Below are 17,416 nucleotides of genomic sequence, written 5' to 3'. Positions count from 1 at the left end.
GTACTTATGCTCGGCAATTAACGCCGCACAAGACTCAGCCAGCTGTGCTATATTGAAAATATCATTCAAAAGGACGCAGATCCACTGTTCGGCTCACTGCTGCTCGGCCCTGCGCATTTTCTTTTCTTTTATTTTTTTCCTCCTCTTGTCCAATCTCCACCCTTAAATTAAATAAGGAATGTCAAGAGTAATTCGAACTTAAGATCATAGTACAATTTGATTCAACTGAATTAAGTGTCTCAATAAAATAAAACAAATAATTTTAAACTGTTTAAATTTAACTTGTGAACTGTGCATACTATATATAATATAAGGCACTAGCTAGCTAGATCTCGCAAGTTTCAGACCAGCTAATTAAGCTACTAAGTTATTCAAATTTAGATCACGAATAATAAAGTAACCCCAATTTCAATGTGCAGGAAAAAATCAACAATTTAAGTGATGTAAATAAGAACATTAATAGTATCTATAGGTATAATGTGATTCACGTTTAATTGCTTCACATGTTAAGTTTCTAAGTCAGATTTAAAAAGGCACTTTTAATATCTTCGGCAACCGCAAGGAAACAAGCCAGCCGGAATCGGTGGGATGCACGAACCATATCTAACTCACTGAGCCTAACTGCGTGTTACACTGATAAAACTCACCCTAAGTAAATGTAAATAATAATAATAAAAATTAATAACATACATGCATATATATATATATTTTTAATCTGGCGAGTGATTTAAATACACTTGCTTAATGAGTGTCTCATGTAACATAATAAAAGCAGTTTGATTTAATCAAACAGTTATTAATGATTTTGTCATATCATACTCAAAAAAATCAAATCTCATTTTTGGGAGGGACATTATAAGTAAGGAGCATTTTATATTATATTAGAGTTAAAGAAAGAAATCTCTCACATATAGAAAATAGAATATAAATTAAGAAAATATAAAATTTAGAGTGTGTCTAACAAAATGATTTAAATTATTTTGATAAAATAAATTACTCTCAAACATGTTTAATAGTAATACTTTTAACAATCTAAATCCTATATATGTATGTATGTATATATGTATAAGCTTGGGATTTTAGTTTCTGAGAATCCATGTGGAAATCCAATCATGAGTTTATTCAACCCCCTTTTTCTCTCTATATTATTCTCTCTCTACGGCTCTACCCCAACCGAACCAGACTCTTCTGCCTCGAGATGCAACTCTCATCTCACATATGAGAAAAAACAATGTTATTGACCAATTCCTTCCCTCCGGCTTTGCATTATTATATCCAATTCCAAGGTTCCCTACTTGTCGTTTTGTTTGTTTTCCCGCAACCAAATGCCATTTGTATCTCTGTTTACATCGAGCCATGTCAAGTGGTTCCTTTAAATCTGTCTTCTTGTCACTCCCTCACATATATTTCTTAACAACACGGACGGGGTTTGAATTTCTCAAAAACAATGGCTCCCACTGGAAAAGAATCTGCAGTTATCAATCTTGAGTCAGCATGCTCCAATTTGAAAGATCTCCTTCAAGCTTCCAAGAAACTGGAAGATAGTCTTGCAAAGATGGGCACAAGGTTCAATGTTACAGAAGCAACTCTATCCACAGTATCCAAAAGCGTGGCCCCTTTACAGACTTTGGCCATGTCCACCAAAGCCCTTGATACAAGAATCAACAGAGCTATTTCTCCTGCAGTTGGACTCCTTGACAGCTTCAAGTTCTACGAGTCCCTCCAACAGAAGCTTCTTGATCTCTCATCCATCCTGTCAGAGAAGACACCGCAAAAACGTCTCCAGAATCTTCTCGATTACACGGATTGTGTTGATCAGCTTAATGAGGCTATCAGTTCCATAAGTCAAGATGGTGAACTAGTCATTCAGAAGCTTCAAGAGGTGGTTGAATTTATAAGCCGAACAAAGGCGGCAGATCAATACATGACACAGAGGTTAAGGGAGACTCTAATCACTCTCAAGGCGCTCTATGAAACAGAGGTTGATGCCATGAGGTTTGAAGGTTTGCTGGACCAGGCGTTACTTCATATGCAAGATGAATTGGAGAGCATATTGCTGCAAATAAAGCATCATAACGTCGGGGAATATGACACCGTCGTTGACTCTGACTTAGGCTCAGAGCTGGAAATTGAAGTGCTGAGACGAATTTCAGATACTTTAGCTGCCAATGATTGCTTGGATATATGCATTGACATCTACGTTAAGGTAACCTTTATAATAATTATTCATATGTTATAACTGATAATGCTTCACTCACTATTTGCCAATTTCTATGGACGATTTGACAGGTGAGATATAGAAGGGCTGCCAAGGCATTAATGAGGTTGAACCCAGATTACTTGAGAACATATACTCCAGAAGGAATAGATGAAATGGAATGGGAGAGCTTAGAAATGGCAATAACCCTTTGGATACAGCACTTTGAAGTTGCTATTAAGAAAGTACTACTCTCTGAAAAGAAGCTTTGCTGCAGAGTTTTGGGTAAAATCATGGCTGGACTAGTATGGCCCGAATGCTTCGCCAAAATAGCTGACAAAATAATGGCCGTGTTCTTTCGCTTCGGAGAAAGTGTAGCCAGAAGCAGCAAAGAGCCACAAAAGTTGTTCAAGCTGTTGGATATGTTTGAGACTTTAGATAAACTCAAACCCGAATTCTCGGATATTTTCGACGGCGAAGCTGGAATGGATTTCTGCACAAGGTTCAGAGAGCTCGAGAAGCTTATAATCGATGCGTCAAGCAAAGTATTTTGGGAATTTGGGCTGCAAATAGAAGGGAATGCAGATGGCATTCCACCTCCACGAAATGGCTCTGTTCCGAAACTAGTACGGTATGCCATTAATTACCTGAAATACCTCGCAACGAAGAATTACAGAGAATCTATGGGAAATGTTCTAGAAACAGAGCAGGTTTGGAAAGCTGGGATCTTGTCAAAACCTGATGCAGGCGAGAATTTACTAAAGGAAGCCGTTTTTAACATCATGGATGCCCTTCAAAGAAACATGGAGTCTAAACGCTCTCGTTGCAGAGACAAAACTTTAATCTATATATTCACAATGAATACGTACTGGTACATATATATGAGGGCGAGGAACTCAGAGCTTGGTGAGCTATTGGGTGATCAATATTTGAAAAGGAAGTACAAAGCAGTTGCAGAGGAATCGGCCTACTTGTATCAGATGCAAGCTTGGGGAGTTCTAGTAAGGATCTTGGATATGGAGGAAGTGGATACAATAGGGAAGAACATCATTGTAGGTATAGTGACCGAAAAAATTGAAACCTTCTTAAAGTGTGTGAATGATACTTGTCAAAAGCACAAAGAGTGTTACAACATACCAGACGAAGATTTGAGGGAACAGATAAAAGAAGCAAGCTTGAAGCTTGTGGTAGAAGCATACACAGAGTTCCTGGATTCATGCTCAGGATTATTGCAAAGGAAATCGTATCCGAGTCCTGAGAGGTTGCAAGCTTTGGTTGGTCGAGCTTTTAATGGCGGTGAAGTGAAGTTGAAGCGACGGACTTTCACAGATCAAATGGCCGGTCGTTCTGCTACGTCTCTGGAGGGAGAGATAAAAGATTTTCAGCAATCTAGATCGAAGAGTAGCGATGTCTGAGTATTTCTCTTTAGTAATTGAAATACCAAATGGAATTAAAATATGTAGCTCAATCAATGCATAAAATTTTAATGTATCTGTTCAATTGGCCCCCAAATGGCACACCATCAACTGTCTTCACACGGGGGTTGCTTTTATTTCCACTTTCTTGCCAGATCTTGATTTCCTTGTCTTTTAGTTTGATTCTCCATGGAACTCTCTTATCTGGCGAAACATTAATGATTTATTTAGTATCTGGGATTCTCATGTTTTCCTTGCCCTAATCAAAGTATCTCTGTTTTAACGAACAATTAGACTATTTGGTTGGTCTTGTAGAAACATAAGAATAAATGTAGAAACGGATTAGCAAAACATGTTTTTACTGGCTTAATTTTTGGGGGACCATGTCTTGCTGCACAATTTCTTGTTTCATTTTAGTTAGTGTGGCTTATGGCTTGAGGACATGATAGCATCAACATTGTCAAGTTGCTCAATTCTGATCTCCAAAATCAGGCCCCCTCGATGATGGGGACAGGAATGTCCGGTGAGAATTCAATAACGTCAGGTTGGTTCTTTTCATGAAGTACTTTTAGCACTCTTCCTCCAGAGGCCAATATCCTACAAGTTGGCCATTATAATGTATCAAATAAACAACTTACAAATAGACATCGATATTAAGGATGTGTTTGGTTCGAGGAAAGGAGAGAAGAGGAGTTTAATGTTACCTTATTTGATTTAGGAAGGGATGGGAGTAAAAATCATTATATACGAACAACTTTATTCTCATTTTATTAGTATTGGGATGCTGGAGAAGTTATTAGTATTGGGATGTTGGAGAAGTGTATTTGTATCTTTTAAATTTATCACAAAAGGCATATTAGCCAGGGCGTGATAAATTTTACCACTCCTCCTAATCCCCCAATTTGGAGGGAAGGATTGGTGGAAAGGAGAGGGAAAATTTTTTTTCAATTTTTTAAGCCAAACAAGAAGAGTGGGCAATGGGGTTCATAAACATCCAACATGCAAACATTTATGTTTCATTCTCCCAATCAACAGTAGCTTGTTTAGTTGTTTCGTTTCCCTTTCTTTTTGTGTTTTAGCACCTATAAAGGAAAAAGGGCCTTTGCAAGTATTTTTAGTTATAGTACATGCTCATGATGTTGATAATTGGATAAATAAATATGACTTCACACTTCACTAACTTTCAAGTTTTGACTTTGATGGAACAAAAATTGGATTGCATCACAACCTTTGAAGCACGAATATATGCAAAATGCTAGCATGTCTAATACTGGACAAAAAAGTTACGAGCCAATCTGCGAGCTAGCCCGCACGGGCTGACATTTTTGTGAGTTGGGCTAGGCCAGCCCGCCAGATAAAACGGGTTGGAAAATCCAACTCAACCCATTTTCTAGCGGGCTAGCCAATCCGTGGGCTGGCCCGCAAAAAATTATTAATTTTTTTAATAATTTAAAATTTATATAATATAAATATATTTATTTATTTCATATGTTAAAAAAAATTAGCAATTAAAAAACTTGTAAATAAATAAAATAAATATAGAATTCAACCAAGCAAATTCATTTTGCTAGATTTTTACTATCAATCATCTTCTTGCTTAGGTATGCTATCTTTGTCACTGAGAAAGAAAATTTAAATATAAACCCATATTATTTTTCTCAGTGAATTCATATTTATAATTTCAATCAATAGATTTTTTGAGATTAATAAATAATATATATTCAAAATATTTCTATAAAAACTAATAAATTATCTTCACAAACTACAACAAAAATTTTATTTGCAAATTGTAAAAAGGATTTACACTATATTTTAAATGTAAAAAACATATTTGAGAGTCATAAATTATATATTTAGGAAATATTATCATTATTGTATATTTATAAAAAGATATAATGTAATTAAAAAATAAAAAAATTATTTTTTAAAAAATATGCTAGCCAGCGGGCCAACTCGTTTAGCCTGCGGGCTAACCCGTTTTAGCCTGCTAATTTTACGAGGTTGGGCTAACCCATCCCGTTTTAAAAAAGGAGCTACTTTTTTTAACCCAATCCGTCAAATTGTGCGGGTTAAACGAGCTAGCCCGTGGGCTCAACCCACTTGCCCGGCTCTAAGCATGTTCCTGTTGGATATGTTTCAAACATAGTCATGCATTCAAGACACGAAATACAAAACTCTGTGTTTTTGGCTACTTTTCTCTCATTCCTATAAGTATGCTGATCACCCAAGAAGGGGGTAAATTGGGTGTCTTTTGATTTTTCACCAAAAGCTCTTAATCACAAAAACTTGGAATGTGAAGGTTGATAGGATAAACAAAGCTAATGAAGAAGAGAAAGATAAAGAGTAATACATAGGAATTTACCTTGGTTTAGCCTAATCCACTTGGCTTATACTAGTTCTCAAGAATCTTCTGAGATTTTTCAATATAACCACAAGTTCAATCCGGGCACTTATAAAGCCCAGTATAATCTCAGACTTAACGTCTGTATCACTCTCTTTTACAAAAATCCACAAGTTCGATTCGGGCACTTGTGAAGCTACTTACAATCTCTCAAACTTACAAGTATGTTTCTCTCCCCCTTATAGAGGTAATTTTAGTACTCATTTAAAATCCCTTGATCTTAAGTCTGCTAAGATAAATAATAGAGAGAATTTGATCATAAAGTAATACTAATACAAAGTCACTCATTGAGTAAATGAATACATTGAAGTACAACAATATTAAAAATAAAAACAGAGGTAGTTGAGAGTATTGAATATCACAGCTTGCGCAACATTACTTCTTTGCTTCAATCTTTATAAATGAATCCTTTTATAATTGGAGTTGATAAGTGATCCGTTAGACTCATTAATATAGCCGTTGGAGTAGTCTCCTTCTCTCTTTTGATCTTCTTCACAAAATATAAGTCTGTTTATTTCTTTCATAGATATAAGTACAGGTTTGTTACTTTGCAACAGTATTGTTACTTAAAAGAGATAGTGGAAAATGGTAGCTTTTTAGATGGATTTGTGTGTTAGAGCAAAAAGCAAACATAACAACATTCAAGCATTTAATGCTTTGACAATATTACCATTGAGTATTATACCTGAAAAATGAAAGCTATTTGGGAGTAGGGATATTTGGAATAATCAAGACATGTTTAATCCAACCCAAAGTTGTGTTTAAAATGATTCTAGGAAGATTAAATAACTAACATGACTCTCAGAAAAGTGAGAAGAAAGAGAATAAAGAGAGAATTGAAATTCCCCTATTACAAACGTGAGAAACAGAGCAAGTTTCTTCATGCTTATTCCTAAATAAACAAGCTTATTCTAAAATGGTGAAGAACATAACAATAAGAAGCACAAGATTGGTTCTTTCAAAATATAACTCTTATATTAGAAGAAACTTATGCATACGATGGTCTGAAAATATTTATTTGAGAATAAGGGAAGCTATTCTTGAATAAGCTATTCCTGAATAAAAAACTTTGGAATGACATAGTGAGAATTGCTTTAGAAGAAGATAGCCACTATTTCAGCATAAGGATAGCTATTCCCAAATAAGCTAATTCTGAATAGGCAAGAGAGTTGATTACTCGGGAATAAAGAACACACACAAGAATAATCTATTCCCACTACTACAAGATAAGCTTTAAAAAGTGCTCCCATATATCTAAGACTAAATTATGACCTACGAGATCACCTACAAGAGTGCTCACGTCAAAAGTGTTCCCGTATATTGACATACAGGAGTGCTCTAATAATGAGCACTCCTGTGGGCCATAATTTTTTTTTAATTTACATTTTTTAAAATTTATCCTTTTATGTCTCTTTAAAAATGACTAATGCCAATATCAAAAACTAATTCAAAAATAAAATAAACATAAAAATTTAAATACAAGGAAATAACTTGAAATTAAAACAACAATTTCAATTTCCTAACTAGTTTGTTTGATTTCCAGCAAGCTTAACAGATGAGATTATTGGTATTTTTCTAACATTAAAATCTAACTTCCTATCAAAAACAGTCAATAATATATTATGACCACTCTTCAATTAAATCTTTTATTTGTTCCATAGTAAAATGCAAGGATCTTGCTCTAACAAAATACTATACAAGATATGAAAGCAATATATAAGTAACTAACATTATATTAATTTAATTTCAAAGCTTTTGGCTTACATTTTTAGGAATGATCAATTCTTGTTTTGTTCTTATAAACTTCATAACATAGTATCCATAATCCCAACCTTATAATTGTATAGGTACCTATAAAACAATAAAAGATGTCATTATCAAAATATGGTAGAAACAAATTTCAACTTAATTTAAAATACTTTAGGGATGAAATTATATATATAATACAAGTATTTGCTGTCAAAAATTTGACAGAGTCTCCCTTATAACTTGAAAGTTTTAGAATTTTTCAAAAATTCTACATCAATCTAGAATAGCCTATTCAGAATAACAAACATAAAATATCAATCAAACAATCCTTTAGATATATACCAACTAATTTTATTAAGAAAATAATATAAACCTTTATTCTTTTCCATGAATAAAACTCAACAGGATCAAATCTTTTGGTGTTTGGAGGGAGACCTTCACCACCTCGATAATGTGCTACAATCCTATAATGATTAAGCATACCAAGTAAAAACTAATTGTTATAATAAACATATATAAAGAATATAGAACCAAAAACTTACTGATTAAATAATATCTTCATAGATTTGTAGTTCTTAATGACACTATCTCTTAATGAGTCAAGATAATAAATCACAAGTAGGAATAAATTGATACAAACAAGCACCCAATGTTGCCTGAAAAAATAAAATATTTCATTAAATAAAATGTCAACTAAATTTAAAGATGAATAACAATAACAACTTACCATAACAACTAACCCTGGATTGTAAGGAGCTAAAAATAACATGTTTCTCTTGCCTTTGGCTTTGAATGCATCAGTAATCTTTTGAGAATGATACTCAACACTGTAGGTACTAGTGTTGTGAGGGCTAATAAATGAAAATTTTGTTATCATTGAGCTTGGCATCATAAAAGTATGATAAAAGTACCTAAAATGAAAAATAAAAACATTCACAACTAATATTAAATAAATAGAAACATTCACAACTAATACAAATACCTGATATATAAACTAACTTGTGTGGTTTGTAGCCAATCCTTGGTCAGAATCTCATTAATATTTTTAGTTGGTAATTTTTCACTAATTATTTCACCATAAATCTCCTTTTCAAATTCTACTTCACATATCTTATTTTTAAATGTTGTTTGCATAATCACTTCAAGTTTGTTTTGATGAGGATATTTCAGTTGAGTAGATTCTGTGCTGGTCTTCCTTGGAGTTACAGAGGTAGATACTTTCAACGGCTTTCATTTCACTTTAATTGGCTTCTTTACTATTTCTTTAGATTTTGAGGACTATAAAATGTAAAATTAATTGGTAAGGCTGAAGGAAAACATTAATGATTTTAAAAAACCATCCATTATTATACCTGTAACTTAATGAGCCTTGTAGGCCAAGCCACGTAAGTTTCAAAGGCATCAAAAATCATGAATATATCCTCATCTTCTATCTGCACTAGCAACTTAGCATCATTTTCTATTGAAATAGTTATAATCACCTTTAAGTGGTTAGCAGGCAATGGTCTGGAGTGTATAGTAATACTATTATCATTATACACATATATGAGTGCCACAACATGACAGTATGATGATTCTAACCATAATTGACATTGAGACTCGCCCTAAAAATTAAAAAATTAATATTTTAAGAAAATGTAAAACATCATTTGTGAATAAAGAGAAGATAATATAAAGAAAAATTATAACCTTAGGAAAATCTTCTTTAGTATGGAATGAGCAGCTATCTTAATTACTAGGGCTAGCTTATGATACATTTACGACCCCAATCATTTGCTTAAATCTCTTTTCCATATGATCTTGAATTTTTTTTCTCCATTCTTGACTCTATTTATGCCATCCTTGCATTAAAATCATCTTCAGTAAAAAATTTGGACTAATGTCCAAAGTGGGTGCCTTGAGAAATGCTGAATCTAACTCCTCTAATGCGACCAGAGATCTTTGGAGCTCCCAATGCTCTACCAAGGACATTCACATATTCACCCACATTATGTTGTGATATGTTGTGAAAGTAGCTCAAAATTTTCTTTGAGCATATGCTGCTTTTCTCATGATGTAATGCTTATGACTCTCATCAGGTTAAAAGATATACACAGATCTTCCAAGATATTATCTTTTGCTTCTTCAAGCTATGGGTCATTTTTCTTTCTCCAGTTTGTAATGCAATAGAGCACATAATGACGAGCTAAGACCCCTATATAACTGACCAACTGAGGAGATTTAACTAGTAATTTATGACTAGTTGCTCGAGCCCATATCACTACTTTCATAACAGTTTTACTTGCTTAACCTCTTTGAATGCTTCTTCTTCAATGGGTGGAGCATCACTACTCTTCTCAAGTGGGGTAGCCATTTACCTAAAAGAAAAAAAATTAAATTTTTAACAACTAAAAGAAAATTTTTAACAAATAAAAGGAAATTTAAATAATGATATTACAAATGTTAAGATTTGTTTTTTCTTTTTTCTTTAGTTTTTTCTTTTATGTGTTCCACATATCCCTCATCAATCTAAATCCCTTTCGCGTGATTTTCTCTAATATAGAAGGATTATCCCCAGTTGAAACATTAAATGTCCATGATTTTTCCATGAAAGGGTCATCCTCAATATTGAAATCTTCATCCTCTTCATTACCCACTATTTTATTTGTTAAAAGAACAATTGACCAATTTTTATGCGTTAGATCTGACACATATAACACTTGTCAAGCTTATGATGCTAAAATGAAAGGTTCATCTTTATGAGCTATCTTATTAAGATCTACTTGAATAAAACCTAACTCATTAATTCGAAAACCCTTTTTATTGTCAACCCACATGCAACAAAAGATAGGTTCATGAAACTTGATATAATCCAATTCCTAAATGTGCTCTATAATCCCAAAATATGACATCAGCACATAGATTGGGTTCTTGTCTTTAAAACTTGAGACATGCATTGATTGAGCTACAAGCATTACACCACTATTCTGCATAATGCTCTGAGCACCTTGGCTTTTTATGTAAAATGTAAAGTCATTAATTACATAACCTGTGTAAGAAAATGCTTCAAATTCGGGACCCCTAGCCAAAAAGCTCAACCTTTCTGATTGGTGGGACTCGTCAAAGATGTGATCACTAAACCAATATATAAAATGCCAATTGTGATATGTTGCCAAGTTTCATTCTCACCCTTGTTTTGACTCTTAACTATTGCCTTGTGTTCTTTGGCATATGGATGAACTTCTTCAGCGTTGTGTAAAACATACAAGTGAACTTGCTTCCATTATGTCTTATCTATACTAATGAGTTTCTTCCTAATGATTCCACCTTGTTCACCTGTGATGTCCTTTGTGTACTTTGGCAACCCAATGGCATCCACATTAGAGAGATATTCGGTGCATAATTCAACTGCTTTTTTCATAATATACCTCTCAACAATACACCCATCGGGCTGACTTCAATTTTTTACACATCCTTTTATTACCTTCAAGTAACGCTCTACTGGGTACATCCATCTCAAATAAGCGGGGCCACACAAATTTATCTCTCTAAGCAAGTAAAATGATAAATGAACCATGATTTTGAAGAACAAAGGCAAAAAATACATTTTGAGATCACTTAGAATCTTAACTATTTTATGTTCTAGCTTTGGCAATTTCTCTAAGTCAATCACCTTGCTACAAATTTCCTTAAAGAAGAAATAAAATCTAGTAATCATGGCTCACACATTCTTTGGCAAAATGGATTGTATAAATTTTCCATAATGATATGACAATCATAAGTCTTGAGACCTACTAGTTTGAGGTCTTTCATGGATACAAGGTTACTTACATTTGAAGAATATCCTTTTAATACTTTAACTTCATGTAAGAATTTACAAAAAGCTAATTTTTCCTTTCTAGATAGGATGTGAGCTGCTAGAGGTAAAAAAGTGCTTTTTCCCTTCCTCTCTAGTGCCAACTCTTCTCTTAACCCCATGGTAATAAAATCCATCCTTGCATTAATATCGTCCTTTCTCTTTCCTGAAATATAGAGTAACATGCCAACAAGACTATCACAAATATTCTTTTCAATGTGCATCACGTCTAAGAAATGCCTGACATCTAGGGTCTTCTAGTATGGTAGCTTAAAGAATATGGACTTCTTTTTCCAACTATTCTTAACAATATTACTTGCAAATGGTTTTTCAAATTCAATATTCAAATCTTTGACCTTTTCAAAGAGCTACTCATTTGTTAATGGCATAGGAACTCTGCTCTTCTTCGGTGGCCATTGAAGGCCTTCTTCAACCCTCAGTAATTATGTGTTTGCGATAAAAATTGTCAATGACCAGTGAAGATGTTCTTCTTATAATGTTCAAATTGCACTGAACAAGTATGCTCCTCACAAACTGACATGCATCTCACCCTTTAATATTGTATCTTGACAAATTGCCATATGTAGGAAAGTTATTTATGGTGCCAAACAACATTGCTTGCAAGATGAAATATTCTTCCCTATACCCATCATAAACTTTCACACTTATCTCACATAGTATCTTCAAATCTTCAATCAATGGAGTTAAGTACACATTTATATAATTTCTTGGTTATCGAGGCCTAAAATCAACAATGACAGCATCATAAACTTGTGCTTCTTGCACAATGCTGGAGCAAGGTTATAGATCATCAAAATGACCAACCATATACTATGAGTACTACTTTACATGCCATGAGGGTTTATTCCATCAGTAGCTAATGCAAGGCATATGTTTCTATCTTCTATCTTAAATTCAGGTTATATAAGATCAAACTTTTCCATTGAGGAGAATCTGCAGGGTGTTGAAGCTTGCCATCCTTAATTCTCTCATCCACATGCCATGTTAAGTGTTTAGCATCTTTTGTAATGCTGTATATGCATCTAAATCTTGGTATGATTAGAAAATACCACAATGCCTTCACTAGGCTACATTCATTTCTCTTGTATCATGATGCATCACATTTTAGACACTTATCTAAGGTTGAATACTCTTTTTAAAAGAGGACACAATCATTTGGACATGCATGTGTCTTCTCATAGCTCATCCCAATAGAACAGAGAACTTTTTTAGCCTCATAAGTATTAGGTAAAAGCTCGTTGTACTCTATTAACCTCTCATATAAGAGTTCAAGCAAATCAGTGAAACTCTTATTGCTCTATCCATTCACTGCTTTTAGGTTGTATAATTTCAAAATAACTGATAGTTTTGTGAATTTTTTACAATAGGATACAATGGTTTATTAGTATCACTCTTTAACCTCTCAAACATCTCAAGATAGTCCCTAAGATCCTCTTCAGTCATCTCAATCATTTCATTAAGACGGTCAACATCATATGTCCCACTATCATGATTAACTAAGTAGCTCGCACTATCCCACCAATCATTTGCATTATTCCTTGTCTCCCCATGCATGATCCAACAAGTATAAGTTGGATCAATCTCATTACATATCAAATGATCTTTCAATTCTATTGGCCTTACTCTTTTTCTATAGCAACATCTTAAACAAGGACATATGACTCCACGGGGGTCTTGATCACGACAAAATGCAAGCTCAATGAACTTATTCATACCATCCTAATATTCTCTAGATAATTGATTAGCCAACATCAATTTATGATCTATATCACTAATATGATTATCAAAATTCAAGAAACAAAGACTTAGGGCCTATTTGGCAACATGTTCTGAGGATAGTTTTCTATTCTCTAGAACAAAAGAAAAAAAATCTGTTTAGTAACGTGTTTTCAAGAAGTGTTTTAGAGAAAAAAAATAAAATATTGTTCTAGAGAACAAAAAAATGGAAACAACTTTTAGGTGTTTTGGGATTATTGTTCTGGAGAATGAGTGTGAGAAAAGCTCCTATTTTTATTATTTTTTTGTTCTCAAAATATGTTTTACAAAATACTAGTTCTCAGAACAATAAAATAAAAACAGTTTCAAATAGCCCCTTAGATTTCTATAAAAAAATTTGACAAAGTCTTCCTTAAAAGAAGAACCTCCCAAATGATCAAACAATCAAATTCCACAACACAATACATTTAAATTAAAAAAATCAATTCATCCAAATAAAAATTTAGTAGTATAATGCATCTAAATTCTATCAATCAATTGTAATTTAATTAACAACAATAATCTCCCTTAAAAGAATATTTCATAAATAAAATAAAAATATTCAAGTAGTTTCCTCAACTTTAATCTAAATTATCAACTACAAATACTTCGTAATTCTAATATAAATAACTTTAATCATAGATTATCTATAATATTAATTATTAAAAAAATGTATATGAAAATTATTCTAATATAGATATATCAATATATTATATTATAATATTAATTATTAAAAAAATACCTTCACAGTGTAGCCGAATAGTGTGGTAATGGCATTCTTCACGGCAACCATCAGGGGACTTTGCGGTGTCTCTTCCTTCGGTGTACAGAAAACAACCAATGGATCTGAGCTGATCTAGAACAATAAAGTAGATCTAGAATAGCAATGTATATCTGGAACATCAATGTAGGAGATGATGATGTAGATGAGAATTATAATGAGACTTTGCGACACAGAAACACAGTGGCGCACAGTGATAAAAACAAGACTTCACAATGCAATATGATGAAAAACAAGACAACACACGAACGATCTAGTACAAATGATGAAATAGCGACGAACAACAAATGACTTGGAATAGCACACAGACGACAGAATGCTTCAAGCTACAGAAAATCTAGAATAGCGACGGACAATGGTAACAGGCAATGAAACAAGAATGAGAGAGAGGAATGAAAGAAACTAAATGAAGAGGAAAAGAGAAATGATGTAATTGACGTGGAGGAGGAAAAATAAAGGACATTCTGGAGCGCTCACATTTGAGTGCTCTAGAACTTGTTCACTTTTAGAGCACTTTGGAACGGGCGCTCTGAAACGTGTGCTCTTTTGGAGTGCTCATCTAAAGAGCACTATGGAATGTGTGCTCTTTCGGAGTGCTCATACATGAGAACTTTGGAATAGTTACGCATTCCAAAGCATTCTTTACTTGAGTGCTCCTAAAGGTTTTTTTAAATTTTTTTAATAATACTAATTAGAAGCGCTATCATATTGAGCGCTCTTGAAGCTCGCTCAAGTAAATTCTGCATCCATATTTTAAAGCACTTTTTAAAGAAACACTCCTAAAGACTTGCTCCTAAAGATATATTTCATAGTAATGTTCAGAATAAGGAAGCTCTTTCGGAATACGGACCATTATATAGAAAAGTGAAAAAGGCTCTCAAATTTGAATTTTTGATTCTAAATCCACTTGAGACACCTTCCAAGTGATACAAGAGCTCTTTAAGGAACTAAGATTAAGTCAAATGCTCAATCTTTAGAGAGAAACACAATATGAATAGATTAAAGAAAAGCTCACGTGTTTCTTAGCTATTTAGGAATAAGGGATGATAAAAAAAGCTTTAAGAGTTTAATCCTAACTAAAGTTGTGTTTGAAAGGATTTTAGAAAGGCTATAGTAAACACAATACTTAGAAGGTGAAATGATAAGAATTGGAAAGAGTTTCAAAGATTCCATGTTATTTACGTGAGAAATAGAGCATTACACTTTATGCTTATATTGGAATAAGCAAGCTTATTCCCAAATAAGACTGGCTATTCCCATTTATTTTAAGAGAAAACATTTTCAAATCTTGTTAGATATAATTGATTAAAAATAAGATTAAGGTTATATCTTACCATTTATTTTAAAACAAAATGCGTGTTATGATTTAAAATAAATGCATATAAAAACAATAAGTTTAACATAAAGATTAAAAAGCCTAAAGATATTATACCCATCAAGATCAAGGCTATGATGGATCCAAGCTTGTATGTCTTCATTTACTTAAACTTTTATTGGATCATCTTTCTCTTTATCTTTATGTTCTTCATTCTTGAGTGAAGCATGCTAATGATAACAATGGCTTCCTCTTCATGCTCACTCACATTGGATAACCTTCAATAATATATCAAGAATAAGGTGGTTAATCCAAGTATTAATATGCATGTGAATAAATATAAACATTATTATGTCATGCATGCTTATATTTAATTAATCTATATTTATCATCATCAAAACTTAAGCTAAACATAATGTCATAATATACTATGTCCAATAATTCCCACCCCTAAAAATCAGATTCCCTAAGCTTCCCAACTCTAGTCAATCCTCTCAAGTGCTCTTTACTCTATCACTCAGTCTCTCATCATCCTTCTTCAATAGCACTTCTTCAATCACAAGTCCAAGCTCTATCTTTTCAGTCTTTAATAACTTTAAAGTTCAAATCTGATCTACTTGTGTTGTTTTAGTCACGGGCTCATAGTGCTTCTTGGTAAGTTCATCTCCATCTTCTTCTTTGAGTGAACCTCATTCCAGACTTCTGGCTGGGTATTGCTAGACCAGTGAACTTGAATGTTGTATTATTAATGAGCTCATGCTTTTTCATCTTTTATGTGCTATATTATAGGCTTATAGCTTAGACATTGATTTTTCTTATTTTCTTTACCTGCCAAATTACTTTTATCTGGAACATTTTGAGAATGTTTTTTGCTATATTATGTGCTATCTTATTGACTGATTTGAGAATGGCTGACTTATTGACTGATTTGAGAAAGCTAAGTCACTAGTTTAAATTTTTTTATTTGGATGGATTATTTTACTGAGTTAAACATTGATTTATTTTAAATTTTATTAGCTCTCTTCATGTTAAAATTGCAGGAAATTGTTTACAATTTTTTTAATATAAACTAAATCTGCAATGGCTTCTAATTCTAGACTAAGTAGTAGTTCAGGAAGTGTAAATTCTCAGTTTCAATCTAGTAATGAAAGACAAAAAGAGAATTTGATAACCTTTAGTCGTGCAGGCTCAAATTAACAAAATTAATTCTAATGTAGTTTAGGGTCAACCAAGATCGAATCTCTCAAGGACTTTCTATTCTAAAATTCTAAAAGTTAAAAACATTAATAAAACAACAAGTAATGGTTTGATCAAACTATCTAAAAGAAACCAATAAAATTTTTTATATTTTTCTTATTTTGTTTATTTTAATGAACTAAATTGGAATGAATGGAGTGAAATGAGTGTGTAAAATATGATTTATCAAATTCTCTCACACTTAGCTTTTTGCACTCTCACGTGAAAGCCAATTCTTAAAAGAAAGTGAAAGAAAAACAAAAGAGTTATCAACAAGCTTGAATCAATTGTCCATTTCAATCTTCCATGTCCAACTCTCAACCTCAAAATGCAATAAGCATTACCAAAAATACAAAACAACAAGCTTGAATGAAGTAAATAACCACACAAAAGAGATAGTGTTTTACTCAATTCACATGTGTATGGATGATTTTTACTTAACCACATGCAAAGTAGTGCTACCATAAACTTGTCAAAGTCCTAAATCTCCACTACTAATTTGCATGCACAACTAGAATCAATAGGACTTTATAGGGTGTATATGGAATGATATAGCAAATGATACTAGGGAAATGGATGATATAAATGGTGAGAAGCATAATAATCCATAACAAAGTAAAAGCAATAACTAGTTTCAATTTAGCCAATGCAATTATAATCAAGTTTAAACATGACTCAAATATAAACAACTTTGCAAACTCACTTTTAGTC

General features: G+C 32.9%; 1 protein-coding gene across 1 annotated transcript; it reads left to right on the top strand.

The window, feature by feature from the left end:
- The first annotated feature begins 1,447 nt into the window (after positions 1–1,447).
- Positions 1,448–3,767, top strand: LOC129317063 (exocyst complex component EXO70I-like). Its single transcript, XM_054961397.1, has 2 exons — positions 1,448–2,206; positions 2,290–3,767. Exons 1-2 carry the CDS (start codon positions 1,448–1,450, stop codon positions 3,610–3,612), a joined length of 2,082 nt encoding a protein of 693 aa, XP_054817372.1. The 3' UTR covers positions 3,613–3,767.
- Positions 3,768–17,416: the final 13,649 nt, after the last annotated feature.

The sequence above is a fragment of the Prosopis cineraria genome, unplaced genomic scaffold (assembly GCF_029017545.1).
Source record: "Prosopis cineraria cultivar Desert tree isolate PC_DT_omini unplaced genomic scaffold, ASM2901754v1 PC8, whole genome shotgun sequence".
NCBI lineage: Eukaryota > Viridiplantae > Streptophyta > Magnoliopsida > Fabales > Fabaceae > Prosopis > Prosopis cineraria.
The sequence above is the reverse complement of the archived record's forward strand: the minus strand, read 5'-3'. Positions and strand labels throughout refer to the sequence as shown.